The sequence below is a fragment of the Cervus elaphus genome, chromosome 20, assembly GCF_910594005.1.
Source record: "Cervus elaphus chromosome 20, mCerEla1.1, whole genome shotgun sequence".
Lineage (NCBI taxonomy): Eukaryota > Metazoa > Chordata > Mammalia > Artiodactyla > Cervidae > Cervus > Cervus elaphus.
In genome coordinates this window covers 107,166,913-107,189,799 of record NC_057834.1, presented here as the reverse complement: position 1 = coordinate 107,189,799, position 22,887 = coordinate 107,166,913, and the positions used below count along the sequence as shown (strand labels likewise).

Below are 22,887 nucleotides of genomic sequence, written 5' to 3'. Positions count from 1 at the left end.
GGTTTCAGACAGGTCCTTCCTTTTACAGATTTGATACTCTCTTAAACATTAGCTTCAGTTGGAGTTGCTCATACTTTTATTAAAAACCCTGAATCAAGGCACTGCCCTTGTTGGACACTATGCTTGTTCTTCCAGCATTTTAAACAGGGCTTGAACAGCACCCCAACTTGAGCACCTGTACTCTTGACAGAGGCCCCAGTACAGCACTGGGGTTCCCCGTTGTGTCTCCCTAATAGACTGAGTAAATGTCCAACACATATTGTAGAAATGAATGATCTCAAGTCCTCCCAGTGTCCCTTATAAATGGTTTTATGATTTATATCTGCAAAGAAAATCAGAATCCAAAAACTTTAAGTAGCTTTGTCCAAGGCCCTTAAAAGTCTGAAGGTGGGACTGGACACAGAACTAGAACATGATTCATTTCTGACTCCTAAGACCACTCTTTTCATTATAGCATACTGACTCATTTCAAAACTTACTAGCTATAAGGAATAAACATTTTAAAATGACAGAACTCTCCTAAGATACAGTATATGCTTTTCAAAACAGGAGTGGAAAACCTTTTTTCAAGGTAAAATCACTGGGGAATAAAGGAATAATATGTAATTTGCTATTCATTGAAAATAAGCAATTAATTCTGCCCTCCAGGGTGAATTTATGTCTGGCTTATTTGCACATGAAAGTACAAGATTGGCTTCATTTATATGGAACTAAGACATCTGGTTGGGAAGTGAAAAATTTGGTCAATTACCTGAATCATGTTTGGTCTACATGATAGAAAAGCCCCAGATGTCTTCAGATCACCAGATGTTTGATGATGTGTGGTTAATACTGGCCCCAACAACTGACTTCTTCACGTGAGAACTTGCTGTTTGGTTCCCCCATTGTTAGAAGGCTGTTAGCATTCTGTAAACCAGCAATTTGCTAACAGGAGTCAAGACTAGAGACCAACTGTGGCCCCTGGCAAGGTGTTCACTGGTGTGTGATAGGATGAGAAAATAAATTTTATAAAAGGAAATACATTTAATTTTAAGAGAATATCCTTTATTTTGAGGTCATCCCCTTTCTCTTCTTTTCAGAGATAGAATGATAGAGACAAATGATCCAAAGTCTAGGATTTTTTTTTAATGAATCCAGGAGACTAAATAAAAAATTGAGAAATCTGTGTCAGTCCCTAGTTTTCTTTATATGATTTTTATTTTTTTACTGAATTATGCAAAGAGAAAGTAAAGCTGGCCAGACCACAGCTCTAATGTCTTCAGCACAGTGACAGCTAAAATATTTTCATATACTTCCTGAATTTGCCTTCCCCTAGCAATAGGGGAAGTCTCCACAGCAGAACTGTATGCCTGGGTTTTAAAATCATTGGTCATCTTAACAATCAAGCGTTTCACTGACAAAATCATAATTTTTCCTTTTGAAGCAAACATTTGGTCCTTAAAATAACTCTGAGGGGAACACCTTCAGGGCTTTTAAAACATTTCACTCTGGAGACATACCATGGGGACATAGCTGTGGGGAGACACTTTTTGTGCTGGAAAACTGAACTCCATTACTGTGAATATTTTAACAGATTTTCACAGTTTCTCTGGTTTGTTCTTATAAACCCCAAAGCATATATCTCCACATGCCCTAACATTGAGGCTCTCTCCTCAGCTTTATAACCTCAGCCAGAATGAACCGAATAACCACTGTGTGCCAGGCAGTGATACAGAGTCACACCAGCAATACAGAGTCACAATACATGATATCTACATTTATCAAATATTTCCCTTGTGGCAGACAGAATCCAGGCAGTGATACAGAGTCACACCAGCAATACAGAGTCACAATAACCATGATATCTACATTTATCAAATATTTCCCTTGTGGCAGACAGAATCCTAAAGTCCTTTTGTATGTATCACCTTGTTTGAGTCTCACAACCACTTTGGGAGAAAAATATTCAATAGCATGATTGTAGCCTTTTTAAAAATGAGGATATTGCAACAGGGAAATTGAATTACTTGCCCAGGTCCCAAGCCCTGTGATTGGTAAAGCCAGGATCCTCACCCAAGCCTGCCCACCTCCTAACCTGACCTTCTGAGTGCTCTGCTAAACCAAAATAGCTCTGCCCTCAAGGTGGTTAGAATCTAAGATAGGAGAAGGAAGCACAAGGGGGAAAGAAAAAGCTATTATATAGAACAGAATGATGTAATTCCAAGAAACATGCTGTGGGATTGTAGAGGAAAGACTGATTAATTATGATCTACCCAGGAAAGGCTCTTTGGAGGTGGCCTTAGGCTAGGTGAGGGCAAAATAGGGCATCAGCAATTATCTAGAGAATTAGGTCACTGTTGGTGTCAAAGTGGATGATTTCAAGCTAAAAAACTGCACTTTATGCTCTGAATAGTTTAGAATTGGCCACCTGCACTGCTGGAATCCACTGGACTTTTGCCAACTCTCCTGTTCTCCCTGTGACTTAGACCCTGGCTTAAGTGAGCTTCCTGCTGCAGTTAGGATTGGGGGCAGGATGGGAGTATGAAGAAGTGGAGGAAGCCTTCCTCTGGTTGGGAGCCTTAGGGTTCATTCCAGACTCTACTACCACGGAGAGTGACCCCAGGGAACCCACCTTCCTCCCTGATTCAGTGTTTTCTGGTGTAAGAGGAATGTACTAAAGTTGATGGTCCCTAATGGCCATTTGAAGTCCTGAGTCTGTGTCTTTGGAATTTACCTGGGAGAGAAAAGGAAGGAGCTAGATGGATCAGCATGCTGGGATTTCCTGTTCCTGGACACGACCCACTTGGGAGCCTCTTGTCAAATGAAGCTTCCTCCTGTTATATCCATGACAGTCAATATATTCTTGAGATCATCCTCTCTGGCTCTGTATCTCCCAGCTCGGATCTATGTGGTATAGTAGGAAGATCTCCGACTTTGGAATCTGAGAATCCTGGATTGAAACCCAGACCTTGTCCCTCATCAGATAGATGAGTTTCAACAAATTATGTAACCTTTCTGTTGTGTTTATTTCTACAATTGCAGCATAGTGATTCTGGGCTTCCCTGGTGGCTCAGATGGTAAAGAAGTGAAAGGCAAAGATATACCCATCTGGATGCAAGAGTTCCAAAAAATAACAAGGAGAGATAGGAAAGCCTTGGGTGAGCAGTGCAAAGAAATAGAGGGAAACAGTAGAATGGACAAGACTAGAGGGAAACAGTAGAATGGACAAGACTAGAGATCTCGTAAAGAAAATTGGAGATATCAAGGGAACATGTCATGCAAGGATGGGCATGCTAAAGTACAATTATGGAAAGGACCTAACAGAAGCAGAAGAGATTAAGAAGAAGTGGCAAGAATACACAGGAGAACTAGACAAAAAAGATCTTCATGACCTGGATAACCATGATGGTGTGGTCACTCACCTAGAGCCAGATATCCTAGAGTGTGAAGTCAAGTGGGCCTTAGGAAACATCACTGTGAACAAAACTAGTGAAGGTAATGAAATTCCAGCTGAGCTATTTCAAATCCTAAAAGATGATGCTGTTAAAGTGCTGCACTCAATATGCCAGCAGATTTGAGAAAACTCAGCAGTGACCACAGGACTGGAAAAGGTCAGTTTTCATTCCAATCCCAAAGAAAGTTCAAATTACCATATGATTGTGCTCATTTCTCATGCTAGCAAGGTATGCTCAAAATCCTTCAAGCTAGGCTTCAATAGTATATGAACTGAGAACTTCCAGATGTACAAGTTGGATTTAGAAAAGTCAGAGGAACCAGAGATCAAATTGCCAATATTCACTGAATCATAGAGAAAGAAAGGGATTTTCAGAAAAGTATCTACTTCTGCTTTATTGACTACACTAAAGCCTTTGACTGTGTGGATCACAGTAAACTGTGGGAAATTCTTCAGGAGATGGAAATACCAGACCACCTTACCAGTCTTCTAAGAAACCTGTATGCAGGTCAAGAAGCAACAGTTAGAACTGGACATGGAACAACAAACTGGTTCAAAATTTGAGAAAGGAGTATAGTACATCATGCAAAGTGCCAGGCTGGATGAATCACAAGGTGGAATCAAGATTGCCAGGAGAAATGTCAGCAACCTCAGATATGCAGATGATACCACTCAAATGGCAGAAAACGAAGGGGAACTGAAGAGCCTCTTGATGACAGTGAAAGAGGAAGTGAAAAAGCTGGCTTAAAACTTAACATTTAAAAATCTAAGATCATGGCACCTGGTCCTATCACTTCATGGCAGATAGAAGGGAAAAAAAGTGGAAGTAGTGATAGTTTTTTTCTTGGGCTCCAAAATCACAGCAGATGGTGACTGCGGCCATGAAATTAAAAGACATTTCCTCCTTGGAAGGAAAGCTGTGACAAACCTAAACAATGTACTTGGAGTCGCAAAGAGTTGGACATGACTGAGTGACTGAACTGAACTGAAACAATGTATTAAAAAGCAGAGACATCACTTTGCCAGCAAAGGTCTGTACAGTTAAAACCATTGTTTTTCCAGTAGTCATGTACAGATGAGAGTTGGCCCATAAGGAAGGCTAAGTGCTGAAGAATTGATGCTCTCAAATTGTGGTGCTGGAGAATACTCTTGAGAGTCCCCTGGACTGCAAAGAGATCAAACTAGTCAATCCTAAAGGAAATCAACCCTGAATATTCATTGGAAGGACTGATGCCGAAACTCCAATACTTTGGCCACCTGATGTGAAGAGCCAACTCATTGGAAAAGACCCTGATGCTGGGAAAGATTGAGGGCAAAAAGAGAAGGGGGGAAACAGAAAATTAGATGATTGAATAACATCACCAATTCAATGGACATGAATTTGAGCCAACTCCATGAGATAGTGGAGGACAGGGAAGTCTGGCGTGCTGCAGTGCATGGGGTCCCAAAGAGTCAGACATAACTTAGCTACTGAACAACAAACATGATGATTCTAATACTATCCTCATGGGTTTGTTGCTATTAATGAAGTGGATAGCAACTGAGCAATGCCAAGAACAGTAACTGAGAGTCCATAGGTTTTGATAAATAGACATTATTATTAGGATATTTATCTTCCTAAAATATGTCATATATGTCACTTCTTGGCTCATTGACCTGCAGTGGCAGTTGCTTGTTAGAACAAGTCCAAACTCCTTGGCCTAGTGTCCATCCTGCCTTCCTCAGGACCATTTAGCTTTAAGACCTGGGACTTTAAACTTGTAACTTGACCACCATTCACTTCTTGAATCTGGCTTGACCAGGCAAGGAGAGTTTGAGAGCCTCTGTTTCATTCAGGATGATATCCACAATGACTTGTCACCATGGCATCACCGTACCTAGTGAGAGCCTTGGACCTGCTGGTCAATCATTTTCTAGGCACATGCATACATCTTAATACATTACATTGTGCCTGAGTTAGATGAGAGTGTATTACTTGTGGGATTATATAATGAAACATGTTCCTTGTCTCAGTAGCATTCAAGAATTAACCTTCAATCCAGTCTCTGCTCTTGACTGTCCCAACTACTGATATTCAGCCTTGTGTGTGTGTATAATCTTTCTAAGTTAGTTTATTGCAACTTTATGTTCTTTCTAAAAGGAATGTATAAATTCAGTTGAATGAACATTACTGAGGATGTGTGTTCTAGAAAACACTGCTGGGTGCTGCGGGGAGGGGAAATGAATGCAGAGATAAATACAGTTATCTCTGAGCTGTTCTCTAATAGGAGAGAATAAAAGAAAAACAGGGAAAAACCAAAGCATAACATAAGGGTTATTCAAAGCTTGATTTAAAATATATTGTGTGTTTATTGAGTAAATACCTCCTGTGGATCAGAATAGAATGGTAGGGATACAGCAATATAAAAAAGAGAGTCCAAATCACAGAAGAGCTTACAGGATTGGAATAGTTACAATTATAACTCAGAAGAGGTATTGGTTGGGAATAGTGTCTATGAGGGCAGAGACCCTCATCTCTCTTGTTCCTTAATGCATTTTTATCATGACAGCAGTGCTTGCCACATAGTAGGTATTCCGTAAACATTTCTTTAATGATCAATGAATGATGAGGCTATCATCAGAAAATTATTAAATCAGTAATTTAAAATACAGTTTAATTCCTAGTTGGAACAAGGTTATTTTTAGCAGGGAAATGAACAACTTCTTGTTTCAGAAGATGTCTTTCAACAGGTGGCAGGACATGTCACGTTTGAGGTTTTCATTACTTACTCTGAGTGAAGAGTTGTAGGCATGTGTACTTCCCATTCAGGAGCAAGAATTACTGGAAAGTTTTTCAGTGAGTCTTGTATCAGTTTTGGTTCCAGGTCTAGAAAGCCCCCTATACCAACCTGCCCAGGTGAGATCTCTGTAGGAGAATTTTCGTGCTAGGTATGGCTGAAGCCCCTGATTCTGTCAGTTTTTTTAAAAAAAGTATCAATAGCCAATCTACTGGCAGCCTTAAGCATATAATGGTATTATGTTTTGATAACTTGAGGCCTCATGGTTCACATAACTTTGGAGCTCTACCAGAATTACAAATCTTTGAAACTCTCCCAGCTCATAGTTTGCCCGTGTGAAACAATAAAGTCACAGAAACCACCACACTCTTTTGAAGTAATTCCCAGCCTGTTGTTGGAGAGTTGCATGTTCGTGTGTTTTGTTCTCTCATCTCAAAACCAGATTGAAAGCGGATTCAATCTGAAAGTCCTCAGAGACCCACTCTGCAGGCAGGGCAGGATGTCACTTAGCACTGTCCTGGTTGATCCGGTTGGCCTGTTGACCTTGGCAAAAATGAGCAGGGACCAGGGATCCAGTGCCAAGCACAGAGGAACCAGGGTCACATACCACCCACGCCCAAACCTCTCTCTGACATTTCCACGGGCTTTGAGCCAGCTCTCCCCTTGGGTTTCATCTCATGTTTGTAGGAATACAAAGGAACACTGAACCTTCCAGTTAATATGACACCCCGCCCCCACCTCCCCCTTCCTGGAGAGGATAACAGTTCTGTTGACCATTATAATGCATTTTCTGTCTCCCAGCAATCCACACAGTCATTAATTTCTGCTGCTGACGTCAGGAAAGAGGATTATGTGTGTGTCTGAAACTGTTCCCAAAGTGCTCATTAGTCATAGATAATTGAAAAACTGGTAGGGGAAGATTTGGTATAATAGTAGCCCCTGCCTATGCAGAGAGACTGTAACCACCAGCTAATTGTAGGCCCCAGTTTGTGACCCTCAAACCGACTCTGCCCATCAGAATGGGAATCAGTGGACAGAGGGGCCCAAGAGCCCTCAAAGCGATTGCTTTTTTACACCCCAAGGTGAGGGTGTGTTCACAGGAAAAAAGCCAACCAGATCAAAAAAGTAAGTAAAATGGACTAGGGTTTCTCCCCTGCCTTCAGGCTGAGGAGAACTATTTGAAAAAAGTCTGTAGAATTCTCCTTATTTTAATCTTCCTTTTATTTTAACTTAACCAGTTTGCTTTGATCACAGAAGAAGTTCAAGGCCAGGTACAAATGAAGCAGAAGTGGCAGAGACAAGGGCCCACCCTGGATCCCAGTCCCCACTGGAACAATATTCTATGCTTTTTGCCTAGGACTTTCCTGGAAGTGTATGTGCTTATATTTCTGTATCCTTTAACAGAATTCACAAGTGGGAGAATACTCCGAATACTACTCTGCATCTTTCCATTTTCACTTAATTTATCTTGGACTCCCTTCCAAATCCACACCTTAATTCTTCCTCATTCATGTTAATGGTTATGAAGGATGCTGCTGAATGCATGTGCCCTAATTGACTCACCCTGCACAGATTTAAGGGGGAAACACCTTCAAAAATATTACACAAGATGCACATGTTCCAGGTAGAATAATTAGAAAGTATGGGTTAGTAAAAAGAAAAAAAGTCATAATTTCTCTATCCAGAGAAAACCTGTTCTCTGTATCTTTCCCCTAGGAATGTATTTCTACAAGTAAGTCCATCTATATCTTTGTTGATGTCCTTAACAAGAATTCATCTCTACATAATGTTTCCCAGCCTGAAGTTCCTTTTCTAGCATTTCTCATTGCAGATTTATCTTCTTAAGTAGTAAATATAAGAGTTCAAAGTCACTGGTCATCAGGCCACGTGGCTTTAGTTAGCCCCACCTGAGGTCCCCCACTGCCTTTCTTGTCCAGGCTGCCACCATTCTCTCCTCCCTGGTGCCCTTTTTGGCAACATAAGAAAGCCTGAAATACCCTGTGTGCCCCTCAAGGCTCCCTCCAGTGAACTCGCTTTTCGCTCTAATGGCCTCCATCTCCCCAAGCACTGAAACCGGCAATCTGCCACCTGTCTTTCAAAACCAGGCTCAAATGTCACCTTCATCTTGATTTCCTGTTCTCCCCCAGGCCATCCTCACTGTCCCTCCTCGGTGCTCTGAGACCAACATGCACATTCTGCCTTGAGAGCATTTTCTCTATGGTCTGGAGAGCCTTGGTTTGCACAGACTACTGTGTGAGCCTTCTGAGGTCAGAAACTCCTCATTGAGTCTATCACTCATTCCCCAGCACCTAAATCTAGGCACAGGACGATCGAAAATATCTGGGGCCATCCTCATTACCATTGTTCTTGAAATGTCTGCTAAAATGCTTGAATAAACAGTTGAGAGAAGAAGGGAAAAGACTGCAAGTTCTGGGGCTATGAAGTTCTCATTAAGTCTGGGAAAGCCGATACTGTGATTAATTGAATTTTATGGTGAAAGAAGAGCGAAAGGAAGATTATTTCCGGAAAACTTGTCGAGACACACTAAAGCCTACTCTGACAGATCCTCTGGTCCCCAGTGCACCTCTGGCTGATAAAGGGTGATTTCCTGGGATGCCTTCTTAGAGGTCCCCACCTGTTTCTATCATCCCATCTTATACCAAGCTGTTTCCCTTTGGGCTCTAGCTAAACAAGGCTTATTCCTGCTTGGGGTCCAGGGAAATGATTTCTGAAGGCTGTGGTTCCAGTTCATAAGAAGATGTTAATCTTTGTGCATATTTATTTTTGTTCTTAGACCACGGGATTGAGGAGAAAGCCTGGCTCACTGTGTTAGTTCAGGTTCTTTGGAAGCAGATGCTGAGATAGATTTGGGGGTATAAGATGGTTATTAGGGGTTGCCATCTGTGAAAGAAAAGGGATTGTAGTAGAATTGGGCAGAGGGTGAATTCAAATGTGATGAAGTCCAATGAGACCTTGGCTCACCAGGCAGAGTATTGTGTTCTGGAGTGAGTGGTGCACATCAGAGCCCTCTGTTCCCATTCTGTTGAGTCTCCAGTTGCAGCCATACTTGGAAAGTCATCATCTTACCTGATGACCTTGAGGAACTGGCAATTGGAGGCTGTCTGCTGACCTGACCGCCCACTGGACAGCATGTCCATCCTTAATGGGAATCCAAGTGGTGGTGGCTCCCTATCTACCAGACCTCCCACCATTTCTCACTCCACAAAATCTCTCATATCTGCCTCTGTTTCTGCATCTCACTTGCCAGTAACCTTAATAAATGCCCTTCTCTATCCTCTGGTTACTGAGAGAGCTTCACTACTGTTTTTCCTTACATCATTCTGTTCACTGCCAGAGAGATCTTTAAAAAGATGCAAATTCATGTCTCTGAGTCTGGGTGGTTGTTTTTCAGTCACTGAGTCACATTCAACTCTTTGCGACCCCATGGATTGCAGCACGCCTGGCTTCCCTGTGCACTATCTCCTGGAGTTTGCTTAAACTCATATCCATTGAGTTGGTGATGCCGTCCACCCATCTCATCCTTTGTCGCCCCTTTCTCTTCCTGCCCTCAACCTTTTGCAGCATCAGGGTCTTTTCCAATGAGTTGGCTCTTCACATCACGTGGCCAAAGTATTGGAGCTTCAGCTTGGAGTCTGGGTACTGTGTTCAGTATCTTGTTGTTGTTGTTGTTCAGTTGCTCAATCATGTCTGTTTCTTTGCAACCCCACAGACTGCAGCACGCCAGGCTTCCCTATCACCAACTCGTGGAGCTTGTTCAAACTCATGTCCATTGAGTTGGTGATGCCATCCAACCATCTCATCCTCTGTCATCCCCTTCTCCTCCTGCCTTCAATCTTTCCCAGCATCAGGATCTTTACCAGTGAGTTGGCTCTTCACGTCAGGTGGCCAAAGTGTTGGAGCTTCAACATCAGTCCTTCCAATGAAAATTCAGGACTGATTTCCTTTAGGATTGACTGGTTGGATCTCCTTGCAGTCCAAGGGACTCTCAAGAGTCTTCTCCAACACCACAGTTCAAAAGCATCAATTTTTAGGCACTTAGCCTTCTTTATGACCCAATTCTCAAATCCATACATGACTACTGGAAAAACCATAGCTTTGACTAGACGGACCTTTGTTGGCAAAGTAATGTCTCTGCTTTTTAATACACTGTCTAGGGTTGTCATAGCTTTTCTTCCAAGGAGCAAGGATCTTTTCATTTTTGTGGCTGCAGTCACCATCTGCAGTGATTTTGGAGCCCCCCAAAATAAAGTATGTCACTGTTTCCATTGTTTCCCCATCTATTTCCATGAAGTGATGGGACCAGATGCCATGATTTTAGTTTTCTGAATGTTGAGTTTTAAGCCAGCTTTTTCACTCTCCTCTTTCACTTTCATCAAGAGGCTCTTTAGTTCCTCTTTGCTTTCTGCCATAAGGGTGGTGTCATCTGCATATCTGAGGTTGTTGATATTTCTCCCTTCAGTGTTGATTCCAGCTTTTGCTTCATCCAGCCCATCATTTCACATGATGTACTCTGCAGATAAGATAAATAAGCAGGGTGGCAATATACAGCCTTGACGTACTCCTTTCCCAATTTTGAACCAGTCCATTGTCCCATGTCTGGTTCTAACTGTTCTGTTTTTGACCTGCATACAGGTTTTGCAATATCTTGTAATAAACTATAATGAAAAAGAGTGGAAAAAAACATATATATATATATGTATGTAACCAAATCACTTTGCTGTATACCTGAAACTGACACAATCTTGTAAAACACTTATGCTTCACACACGCATGCAAAAGCGAACATTAATTCACCTCACTCCCAGGCTTAATGCTCTTTCAGAAACTTACGGCGATCTTTGTGATATATTGAGACACCTTCATCTGGATGTCCATATGTACCTCTCCAACCTTATCAGCCTCCTCCACCACTGCTAGGGCCCCCCAGCTTCTATACCAGCTTACTCAGCCCTGTTGGTGGTCTCCTCTCTTTCTTGGCCTTTGCTCAAAATGCTGCCTCTACTGGGAAGTCTACTTATACTCCTCCAGCATGTCATTTGAATCCAGACCTTTTGACTGCAAGCCCGGGGCTCCCTCTGCATCTCATCAGCCGACGTTCCTTCCTAAATTACTTCCAAAAGGCTTGGAAGTGTACCCCACCCAGCTAACCCTTTTTCTTTTCTGAACCTTTTTTTTTTTTCATTGAAAATTACAGGCTTTGTGTTTGTGGGGGTTGGGGATGAATAGAAGTTCCCATTTTGACCTTCCTAGGAAAATTCACCCTTTAAAAAGAAATCTGAATATAGAGCACATGATTTCTACATGGACCACTTTTTAAACACATGTAATGTTTGTCCTACAAATACTTCTCTTGATCCCTTCCTTCACTTAGAAGCTGCACTGAAATGTAAAGAACAGGAGCACAGGGTTGGTATCCATCAGATTGGAATACATGCCCGTGTTCCAGCACTGTAAGTCGTGTGATTGTGGTAAATTTACTTTCCATTCATAAAGTTGATTTTCCCCATTTGTCTGTGCAATGGGGACAAGTTAGAATAGTACCCACATAGGGAATGTTCCCACAGGAACATAGGGTTTCTGTGACAATGAAGTGAGAGAATGTGTGGTGTATCCTTAGGATGGTCCCCAGCATAGAAGTGCTCAGTGAATGGGAATGTTGTTTGGTATGTGCTGGATACTAGACACAGTGACATGATGGAGACAGTGTCCAGAGCCAGACTGTCCACAGTCAAGGGTGTTGCTTTCCTCCAGGTTTCTGCTGGCTGTGCATTCAAAGCAGAGTAGAGATTCTCTGGGCCCCCCAACCCATCATTTGAGTATCTGGGCCTTATCCTCTGGTCCAGTGCTGTCTGATAGAAATATAATATGAGCCACATGTGAAATCAAAAATTTACGTGTAATTTTTAAAAAAATAAATATTTATTTATTATTATTATTTTTTTTTTTACTTTTGGCTGTGCTGTGTCTTCGTTGTCGTGTGGCCTTTTCTCTAGTTGTGGCGAGTTGGGGCTGCTCTCTAGCTGTGGTGCATGGGCTTCCCATTGCAGTGACTTCTCCTGTTGAAGAACATAGGCTCTAGGGCGTGAGGGCCTTAGTAGTTGTGACACGTGAGCTTAGCAGCTGCAGCTCGCAGACTCTAGAGTGCAGGCTCAATAGTTGTGGCACCCGGACCTAGCTGCTCCGAGGCATATGGGATCCTCCTGATCAGGGATGGAACCCATGTCCCCTGCATTGGCAGGTGGATTCTTTACCACTGGGCCCCTAGGGAAGCCCTGAAATTTAACGTTTTCCAGTAGCACTTTAAAGTAAAAAGACATAGGTGAGATTAATTATAATAAGTTTTATTTTACCTACCATATCCAAAACATCATTTTAATATATAATTGATCTAAACATTAATGAGATATTTTACATTCATGTCCTCATACAAAATCTTTGCCATCTGATGTGTATTTTCTACTTAGTTCCTCTCAATTCAGACTCTAAATTTTCACTGTGAATACTTGACTTAGATTCCTTGAATTAATGTTGAAAAATCGATTTGTGGTAGTTGTTCCAAAGGTACTTAAAAGTTTTTCAGTAATTGAATTGAGTATCAGTTTTGAAATTGAAATGGAAATTAATTCAGATAAAATTAATTTAGCACCTTAGTTACTCCAGCCACATTTCAGATGTTCCACCCACATACGCCTAGTGACTCCCATACTGGACAGTGAAGCTGTGGAAGCCATGCAGTGGGTTCAGCCTTCTCCTGTTTTCTTTTCTTAGCTAAACTTTTTCCAAATTGGAGAAAATTTGAAAAAATGGATACAAACTGGTATTGTAGAGGTGCTCTGTTTTTGGTTACAGGACATTGGTGAGCCATTCACCCTCTGCCTCCTTCTAATTCCCACTCTCTCCTCTATCCCCAGGAGTCCTGAAGTGCCTCTGTTCATCCCTGGAACTCCATGAAACAATTAACAAGTGGTGGGAATCTTAGCACTGAGCAAATGGCACCCATTCAGAATCTTAGAGCCTTAAGGTTCAGAAAGATCTTAGCATATATAGAGGTTCTGCTCTGTACCCTCCTTATTTTACAGAAATAGTTACTATAAATTCTTTGGCTGAACAGGGCTGGTGGGAGGCGGGGGCCACCCAGCCTCTGCTAAACACCTGGGAGCAGATGGATCACTTCATTCTCCTGATTGCGTGGTTGTCTGTGTCCTGATCTCTTCTCCCTAACTAGGTTGGGGGCAAGGACTGCCTTTTACAGTGCTGTGGCGCCCACACAAAGCAAGACAATCAATAAATTCTTAACTGAAGGCCTGGCTGACTGCAGGAATTCAAGGTCACTTGAAATATCAGGGTCAGTGCATTGCACAACTCCAAAGAACACCATTCAAATTGTATTCTGTGATTGTGCAAGTAGCAGCCTTGTGAAGTCTGCAAGGTTTAAGCTGGGCTCTCATTCCTAACTGAGATGAACTTCTATGAAATTCTTTATTGGAACAAAATAATTCCCTTATTTATCTTCTGACAGGAAGCAACTACATAAGCAAATTTTCTTAACTTCTTGGGAATATATGTTAATCAGGGAGTATGTATGGATGTGGGAGTTATGTGTGTTTGCGTGTATAACATATGCTGGTACGGCTGCTATGTTAGGAAGCATGTTTGGAACAGTTTGAACATTTCAACCTTGTCTTCAAGAGGCCACTGTATTTGTATCTTTTGAAATTTCCCATGAATGGAATCTTTCTCTGATTTGAAAGATGCCTTAGAGCTCTTGGCTTTGTTAAGCACTCTAGAGCATGACCTATGGGAAGCAAGCTCATACACCTAAGTCGCCAAATGAGCACAAGGACTCTCTGTAACTGCATGGTTTCTATCTTCATGAAGTTGAGAAAAGGCAGAGGAGAGGGGAGGGGCCAAGAGGTTCTCTTAAGAAAACTCTCTATTTGCTTTTGTGTTTCTCAAACTGACAGGTGTTTATTTTTCCTCCTGTCTACCCAGGAAACCAAGTGCTGCCTCCTGGAGCTTCTCTTGGAAGTGGGCTCACACCAGAGGCAGCAAAGGACCTTGGCCTTCCTCCTGGAATTGCGGTGGCAGCCTCACTAATTGATGCTCATGCAGGAGGACTAGGTAATCTCTTTCTCCATGTCACCACCAGCACTAAGTCCAGTCACTCTCTAGGACCGAAGACACTGCTTTTCTATTTTTAAAGCCAAGATTGAGAGCTAGTGATTCAAGTTAGAGAAAAAGCCTTTTTACAGTTAGGTATATGTGTAGAGTTATAGAACTTTTCATCAACTGTAGAATTCATTTGTAATTTTATCAGTTTACCCATACAAACTAATAGAAAAATGATATAAATAAATACCCGGATGGCTGTTTGGTTTACTGAAAACTTGATAGAGATATGTTAACTTCCAACTAACATCTATGACAAAGGTGTACTTACCTGTACTACTTTTTTCTACCCATACTCCAAAGCCCTTGCAAGTCTAATTTTATTTTCATAATATATTTGGCTTATATCCTATGTCCAGTGACTTGGGTATATTCCTGATTTCATCTTTTAAATAAATCTACAACCTGGCATTCTTGTATTCATTTATTCATTCATCAAAGAACCATCAAACATTTGGTATGTCCCAAGCATGGTGCTAGGGAATAGTGAATTTTTTTAAAAAAACACAAGGTTTCATCCTTCAGTGGAAGGCAGACAGTGAGGCAGAGTTTACCCTAAAGTGTGATGACTCTTTCCACTTCTTCATTCTCATTGCAGTTTTTTTTTTTTGGTGGGGAGGTGGATTTTTCATATTCTCAATATTTCTTACTTCAACTGTAGACAAATTTGTTTTTTCCCCTAGCCTTTCTTTCTAACAGTGTTCCTTTTTAAATTATGCTTCAAACTTCTTGAGATCAATTTAGGAAATCATGACCATTAGATCTTCAGAACAGAATGGACTGACCAGAGGAGCACTTTTTTGTAGAACATATGTTTCCACTGTAATTTTATATATCTGCATGTGTATACTGCTCCATAATGAAAGTGAACTTCTTACTATGGATTACCATCAAAAAACTTTGAAAAATATTTTAGTCAATACTTCATATTACAGTCAAAAGTTATCTATCAAATGCTTACATCAAACTGTACTCTCAGACCTCTGTCTTTGCATTTCTATTTCCATGTCTTTGCACATGTATTTCTCTGCCTGGGGATGACTCGTCCTCCACTTTGCCACTAGCTAACTTCTACTCTAAGTTGAAGACCATCTTAGATGCTTTATCCTCTGTGTAGCCTTCCATGGGTGACTCTTCCATTTATACCTAAATTCTCTAAGCTGTCTTTCTTCCATCACTTTTACCTACCCCTATGGAAGAAATCATTGTTTTGTAATTGCTATTTTATCTGCTACTCTTTCCCACTAGACTGTAAACTCCTTGAAGGCATGGGCATTGTATTATTCATCCTGTATAACCTATGCTCAGCTCTATTTCTGGTTCTCCCAGGCGCTTGACAGACTGATTAAATGAATATAGTCCTATTAAGTCAAGAATAAGACAACATGGTCCTAAGCTGTAGAGTGAAAGTTAATGTTTCCTTACACAGAAGATTATTAAGCAGTGTCTAGTCTTCCACATGGTCTCTGGAGTTTCAGAGCAGAAGAGGTATCTACAAACATGCCTGTTTTATTTATCTTTATGTGTTCAGAATTTAACACAGTGCCTGAGAAATAGTAACAAGTATGTGCATTGGAAAATATTGATTATAGGTGAGGGTGTTTCCTTCCCTTTTTAATATGGACAGTGTGTGCTTTTGATTGGATGATTTTGGTTTCTAAGAACAGGCACAAAGAGAACTTGTGGTCTAGACAGACATGGAGTGTTCCTATATCCTGGTAATCCTGACCTCTCATGTCCTGCTTGAGGCAAGGGAAGCCTCCTCCATCAAGCATTTTCAGTTATCCTGGGGCAACAGTCTCAGTCATCCTCCCGCACCCAGGAGACAAGCACTTGACCTGGACCACCACATGCTGAAAGAAAGAGGGCTACATCTGGGAACATTCAGAACTCTGGTTCCCTTGTCAGTTTCCTAGACCTCCCTAAGGAACAGACCCAGACATGCCTTCTCACTTCTGCCCAGGGCTCACTGTCCCCTCTAGGAGAGGAGGCTGTGCCCTGTGTGCCACCTAGTACTTGAAGACACTCGAAGAGTGTTAAGTTGACCTGCATGGAGAGGATTCTGGGCTGTGAAATGAGCACCCCCACGTTTTCCCAAACCAGAGATGGTCAGTGGCAGAAATTTTACCCTTAGAAGCTTTCCGTTCGGTTGCTCAGTCATGTCTGACTTTGCGACCCCATGGACTGCAGCATACCAGGCCACCCTGTCCATCACCAACTCCCGGAGCTTACTCAAACTCCTCTCCATCAAGTCAGTGGTGCCATCCAGCCATCTCATCCTCTGTTGTCCCCTTGCCCTCCCGCCTTCAATCTTTCCCAGCATCAGGGTCTTTTCAGATGAGTCAGCTGTTCACATCAGGTGGCCAGAGTGTTGGAGTTTCAGTGTCAGCATCAGTCCTTCCAAAGAATATTCAGGACTGATTTCCTTTAGGATGGACTGGTTGGATCTCCTTGCAGTCCAAGGGACTCTCAAGAGTCTTCTCCAACACCACAGTTCAAAAGCATCAGTTCTTCAGGGCTTAGCTTTCTTTATAGTCCAGCTATCACATCTCACATCCATACTACTGGAAAAACCATAGCTTTGACTAGACAGACCTTTGTTGGCAAAGTAATGTCTCTGCTTTTTAATGTGCTGTCTAGGTTAGTCATAGCTTTTCATCCAGGGAGCAAGCATCTTTTAATTTCATGGCTGCAGTCACTACCTACAGTGATTTTGGAGCCCAAGAAAATAAAGTCTGTCACTGTTTCCATTGTTTCCCCATCTATTTCCCATGAAGTGATGGGACCGGATGCCATGATCTTAGTTTTCTGAATGTTGAGCTTTAAGCCAACTTTTTCACTCTCCTCTTTCACTTTCATCAAGAGGCTGTTTAGTTCTTCTTCGCTTTCTGCCATATGGGTGGTGTCATCTGCATATCTGAGGTTATTGATATTTCTCCCTGCAGTCTTGATTCCAGCTTGTGCTTCATCCAGCCCAGAGTTTCTCATGATGTACTCTGCATATAAGTTAAATAAGCAGAGTGACAATATACAGCCTTGATGTACTCCTTTCCCAATTTGGAACCAGTCTGTTGTTCCATGTCCAGTTCTGACTGTTGCTTTTTACCTATGTACAGATTTCTCAGGAGGCAGGTAAGGTGGTTTGGTATTCCCATCTCTCAGATTTTTCCACAGTTTGTTGTGATCCACAGTCAAAGGCTTTGGCATAGTCAGTAAAGCAGAAGTATATGTTTTTCTGGAACTCTCTTGCTTTTTCAATGATCCAATGAATGTTGGCAATTTGTTCTCTGGTTCTTCTGGCTTTTCTAAAACCAGTTTGAACATCTGGAAGTTCATGGTTCATGTACTGTTGAAGCCTACTTTGCTAGCATGTGAGATGAGTGCAACTGTGTGGTAATTGGACCATTCTTTGGCATTGCCTTTCTTTGAGATTGGAATGAAAACTGACCTTTTCCAGTCCTGTGGCCACTGCTGAGGCAGTGAAGTGAAGTGAAGTCACACAGTTGTGTCCAACTCTTTGCAACCCCATGAACTGTAGCCTACCAAGCTCCTCTGTCCATGGGATTTTCCAGGTAAGAATACTGGAATGGGTTGCCATTTCCTACTCCAGGGGATATTCCCAACCCAGGGATCGTACCCAGGTCTCCCACATTGTAGGCAGACGCTTTACCATCTGAGCCACCAGGGAAGTGAGTTTTCCAAATCTGCTGGCATATTGAGTGTAGCACTTTCACAGCATCATCTTTTAGGATTTGAAATAGCTCAACTGGAATTCTGTCACCTCCACTAGTTTTGTTCATAGTGATGCTTCCTAAGGCCCACTTGACTTCACATTCCAGGATGTCTGGCTCTAGGTGAATGATTATACCATTGTGGTTCTCTGGGTCATGAAGATCTTTTTTGTATAATTCTTCTTCTGTGTATTCTTGCCATTTCTTCTTAATATCTTCTGCTTCTGTTAGGTCCATACCATTTCTGTCCTTTATTGAGCCCATCTTTGCATGAAATTTTCCCTTGACATCTCTAATTTCCTTGAAGAGACCCCTAGTCTTTCCCATTCTGTTGTTTTCCTCTATTTCTTTGCACTGATCACTGAGGAAGGCTTTCTTATCTCTGCTTGCTATTCTTTGTAACTCTGCATTCGAATGTGTCTAAACTTTGCCTTTAGTTTCTCTTCTTTTCTCAGCTGTTTATTTAGAAGCTTTGGCCCAGATGTTTTTGTTGCTTTTAAAACACAAATGCACTTACATTAATGTTTCCCCCTTTGTTTTCCAAAAGTAAGTTTTTTAAGCAGAAAGAGAGGACAGGACCTTGCATTCTTAAAGGGTTAAGCTTAGGGGCCAGAAGTGGCTAAGGAGTGCCTAGGAAGGTGATCTGTTTAGCAGTTTTGACCAAGTTTTATCCTTCTTCTACCTCCATCTCTCCTCTTTACCTCATAGCCAGTTTAGAGTTAGAATGTCTCGGAAAGAAAGGAGGCCTGGAAGCAAATATTCCCTCTTGTTTCCCAGCCTGCCTATGCTCCTTTCAGGATGGGAGGAGAAAAGACGCTCAAATGTCTTAAAAAGTCATTCACCCATCCAAGCATGTAGTTACTAAGGATATATATTGAAAGCTTGCAAACCTGGTGCTTACTGGAGAAGGAAATGGTGATGCACTCCTGTATTCTTGCCTAAAGAATTCCATGGATAGAGGAGCCTATTGGGCTACAGTCCATGGGGTCACAAAGAGTTGGACACAACGTGGTGACTGAACAACAGCTGGTCCAGGCACTGGATATTACCAGCAGTGAACCGAGCAGCCAATGTCCCAAACCTTTTAGTTGTTCTCCCCTGGCCTGCATGTTTGTGACTTAACGGTACTGGTGTGAGACAACCAACCCTTGAGATGTATTGTGACGCTATAATCAGGGGTCTGAACATGGAGTTTGAAGATCTGGATTTAAATGTGTATATTCTCTCTACCTGTGTACCTTGAGTCAAATATCATACCTCTTCATACTTCTGAATTTTCCCTCCTGCAGTAGGAGATAGCTGTGCTCTTCTCATTGATATGTTAGGATGAACACAATTAGAGCAGATGGCTTAGCATCTGGCACATAGCAGGCATGCAATAGTGAGGTATTTTCCTTTGATTTTTCTCACTCTGGAATCACAGTGCCTGACACAAAGTAGGAGCCTTATTAAGGGAAGTTCTCTTAGTTATTATCCAGGAGAATTATCTTCCCTTTGCATAGGCAGTTGGAGAAGAACCCCACCCATGCTTCTGGACGTCATCTGCCTTCCTTGAATCTCTACCCTATATTTCCTTCCCTAAAACTCTTTCATGGAATGCAGGGTTCCCTACTTTAAGATTCTGTTTAGGTTGAGGTCAGAAACAACCTCAAGATCTGGTTAGATGAACTCCATGCTGAGAGATTGCCAAGAGTCAGGTTAAGAATCTGGCTTTGGAATTGGATGTCATCCAGGCCTCACACAAGCCCCGAACAATTACGGTTCCTTCAAGTGCTGACCTGGTGTGACCTGCCTCAGATCCTACATTCTGACTGGCAGAAGGAGTCAACATTCTGCTTTGGAGAAAGGCTCCTGGACTCTCAGTCTCTGGGGAAGCCTGGGAACAGGAGGATAAAGATCAAAGAAGCAAGTGCCACTCAACTCCTGCTTTTTCCAGTTCTGGAAAAAGAGGAGGAAGGACTTGGTGGGAATAAAAATCAAAGATAAAAGGACATTTCGTACGTAAGGTGCCGGTTATAAGTACTCCAGCAGACAGCCAGAAGATAGGAGTAGTTTTGTTTGCTCTTTCTGGGGGTGGTTCTGGCCAAGGCTCCTGCTGCTGATATTTTTCTCGCTTACAAAAATAGTATTAACTTGGTTCCAGGTCTGTGCTTGGCTCTGGCAGCGCAGCTGTCCTGAAAGGCAATAACAACCTGATTCCTGTCTCTGGCCCTCTCCCCCCAGTTTTTCTTCTCTACCAGTTCAACTTCTGATTGTCCTGCACATCTTGAAGGCAGGCTATCTCCTCAGGGGGCCTTCCCTGACTCCGCTAAGCTGACTTAAGATGTCCTTTCTCTCCCTCCCATGATGTCTGAGACTTGCCTCCATTACTGTGCACATCACAGGTTTGTGTGTGATGTCTCATTTGTCTCATTTTTGAGTTTGTGGACTCTTTGAGAGTAGGCCCTGTGCCGTTTCATTCTTATATTCCAGCAACCAGCACAGTGCTTTTATTGTGGAGGACGGTTAACACCGTGCGTATTTGGTGAATGAGGGAGTGCATGGCGTCCCCTCCGTGAGGGATGGATGGATGCTCAGCTGAGAAACAGGGTAACCTCCCATTACAGAGGAAACTCCCTGCACAGTCGGTGTACCTGGCTCAAGTCTGCACGAGGCAAAGGGTTGTGTGGAGCACTCCCTGATCCAGTCTGGGAAGTCTGGAGACTCCTGTCCTTTGTGCTCCATCACTTTAGCGGGTGTTGGCCGGGAGCAAACATAGTGCCTTGGTTTGGCATCACTCTGATTCCAGATACTGGTTTCTTTGCCAGATGTTGATTTGGTTTAAATTGCTCATCTAGGCCAGATGTTGAATTGCCTTAAATCACTCAAGTTGCAGAATCAAACCAAAATGAGAATTTTTCATTTCTCCCTCTCCTCCCATCCCTTCCCCTCTGCTCTCCACTTCCTTCCTCCTTTTCTTTTTGCAGAAGAATTGGTTTAGCCCATCTTGCAAAAAGCACTTCTGGTTCAGTGCCTTCTTAGAGAAAAAACATGGTTTATTCCAGTGAGCAATAAAATTTGCCAACTTCACATCTCACCATTGTCGGTACTCTAGAAGCCATACTGATTCTCAGAGCATCCTTATACACACTATTATTTTGTTTCCTTTATTAAATAAAACAATGAGGCTCACAAAGACTACCTAACTTACCTAAAGTCACATGGTTAACAAGTGGTAAATGCATGATTTAAACCCACGCTATCTGATTCCACACTTCTAATCACTGTGCCTTATGGAATGCATATTTGTTACAATATGATCTTGCCTAGGCTTGCATTTGACCTCATTTATACTCCAATATAAAACAAAAAGTTAAAGAATAGCACATGAGACAGTAGCAAATATCAAAAAAAGAAATTTCGATAACTATTTATTGATGACTCACTCTACTAGTTGATGGGAATCTAAGGTAAATATGAGAGAAAACTAAGCTTCTGTGTACTTGTATCTACTAGTAGTGAAAATAAACATTAAATACACAACACAGTTATACATCCCAAGTATATAAGGCTTTGGGAAAATATGGAATGGACCCAAAATTGAGACTTGAAGAATTGTAAAAGGATTCTTAGAGCAAGTGATGTCTGTAATGTAATTGCAACATTTCCTGCCCTATAATTTCTTCTCGGGCTTCCCAGGTGGGGCTAGTGGTAAAGAACCTGCCTGTCAATGCAGGAGACATAATAAGAGATGCGTGTTCAATCCCTGGGTCAGGAACATCCCCTGGAGAAGGAAATGGCAACCCACTCCAGTATTGTTGTCTGAAGAATCCCATGGACAGAGGAGCCAAGCATGCTATAGTCCTTAGGTCGCTGAAGTGACTTCGGACACACTTGCTTCTTGATAAAATGGAACTTATTTAGTTGTTGAAACTTTCAAACTTCAGTGAGGTTTTATTCCTAAAAACAACAACAACAAGAACAATATCATAAGTAAAACAAGAATCACTACTCTTATTGGTGCCACTGTTACTGTGAGTGTTTCTTACTTGCCTTCCATGTGCCAAGTACTGTGGCTGACACTTCACGTACTTTATCTGTTGGTTCTCATGATGATCCTACAAGGCAGAAGTTACTTCCCATTCTATACACGAGGAAGCTGGAGGCAGAAAGAGTAACATCTGCGCCATCACATAGCTAGTATCATGGCAAGATGTGGACCTGAGACTGACTTCAGAGCTCAATGATCTTTCTCTTTATCTCAGTGGTTCTCAGCCAGGGGTGATTTTAACTCCTCAGCCCCACTCCCTTGGGGCATTTGGCCATATCTGGAGACATTTTTTTTATTGTCATTTGGAAAAGAGGAACTGGCATGGCATGTGGTGGGTAGAGGCCAAGAATGCTGCTAAATGCCCTGCAGCACTCAGGACAGCCCCGCAACGGAAAGTTATCCAGCCTCAAGTGTCAGTAGTGCTGGGGATGAGGAGTCCTACTTTTAACTGAAACCCTTCCAGTGATATTATTTCCCTTCATCAATTCAGGTGTTTTTTTTGTTTGTTTGTTTGTTTTTTCTGTAGAAACCAGGAAGCAGCCCCAATTAACTGTCTTAGTGATATGTTAGTACTTGGTCAAAATGTTCTTTCTGAAATTAACTCTTCAGTGAAACTAGTTGTGAGATAAGAAACTGAAGACTTCTGAATAGGGAGTTTAAGATGACTCCCACCCCTTCTGTCTTACCCAAAGTCTAACACTAGACCACTTGTCCTTTCAACACATC

The 22,887-nt window shown here is 42.0% G+C and overlaps 1 protein-coding gene across 11 annotated transcripts in view; it reads left to right on the top strand.

Moving 5' to 3' along the window:
• FGGY (FGGY carbohydrate kinase domain containing) overlaps nt 1–22,887 on the top strand; it is a 487,533-nt gene that overhangs the window by 232,923 nt on the left and 231,723 nt on the right. For all 11 annotated transcript variants that reach the window (XM_043876054.1, XM_043876057.1, XM_043876055.1 and 8 more), the window contains one exon: nt 14,224–14,352. In XM_043876054.1, coding sequence (XP_043731989.1) covers nt 14,224–14,352 — 129 coding nt within the window. The remainder of the gene's footprint in view (nt 1–14,223; nt 14,353–22,887) is intronic.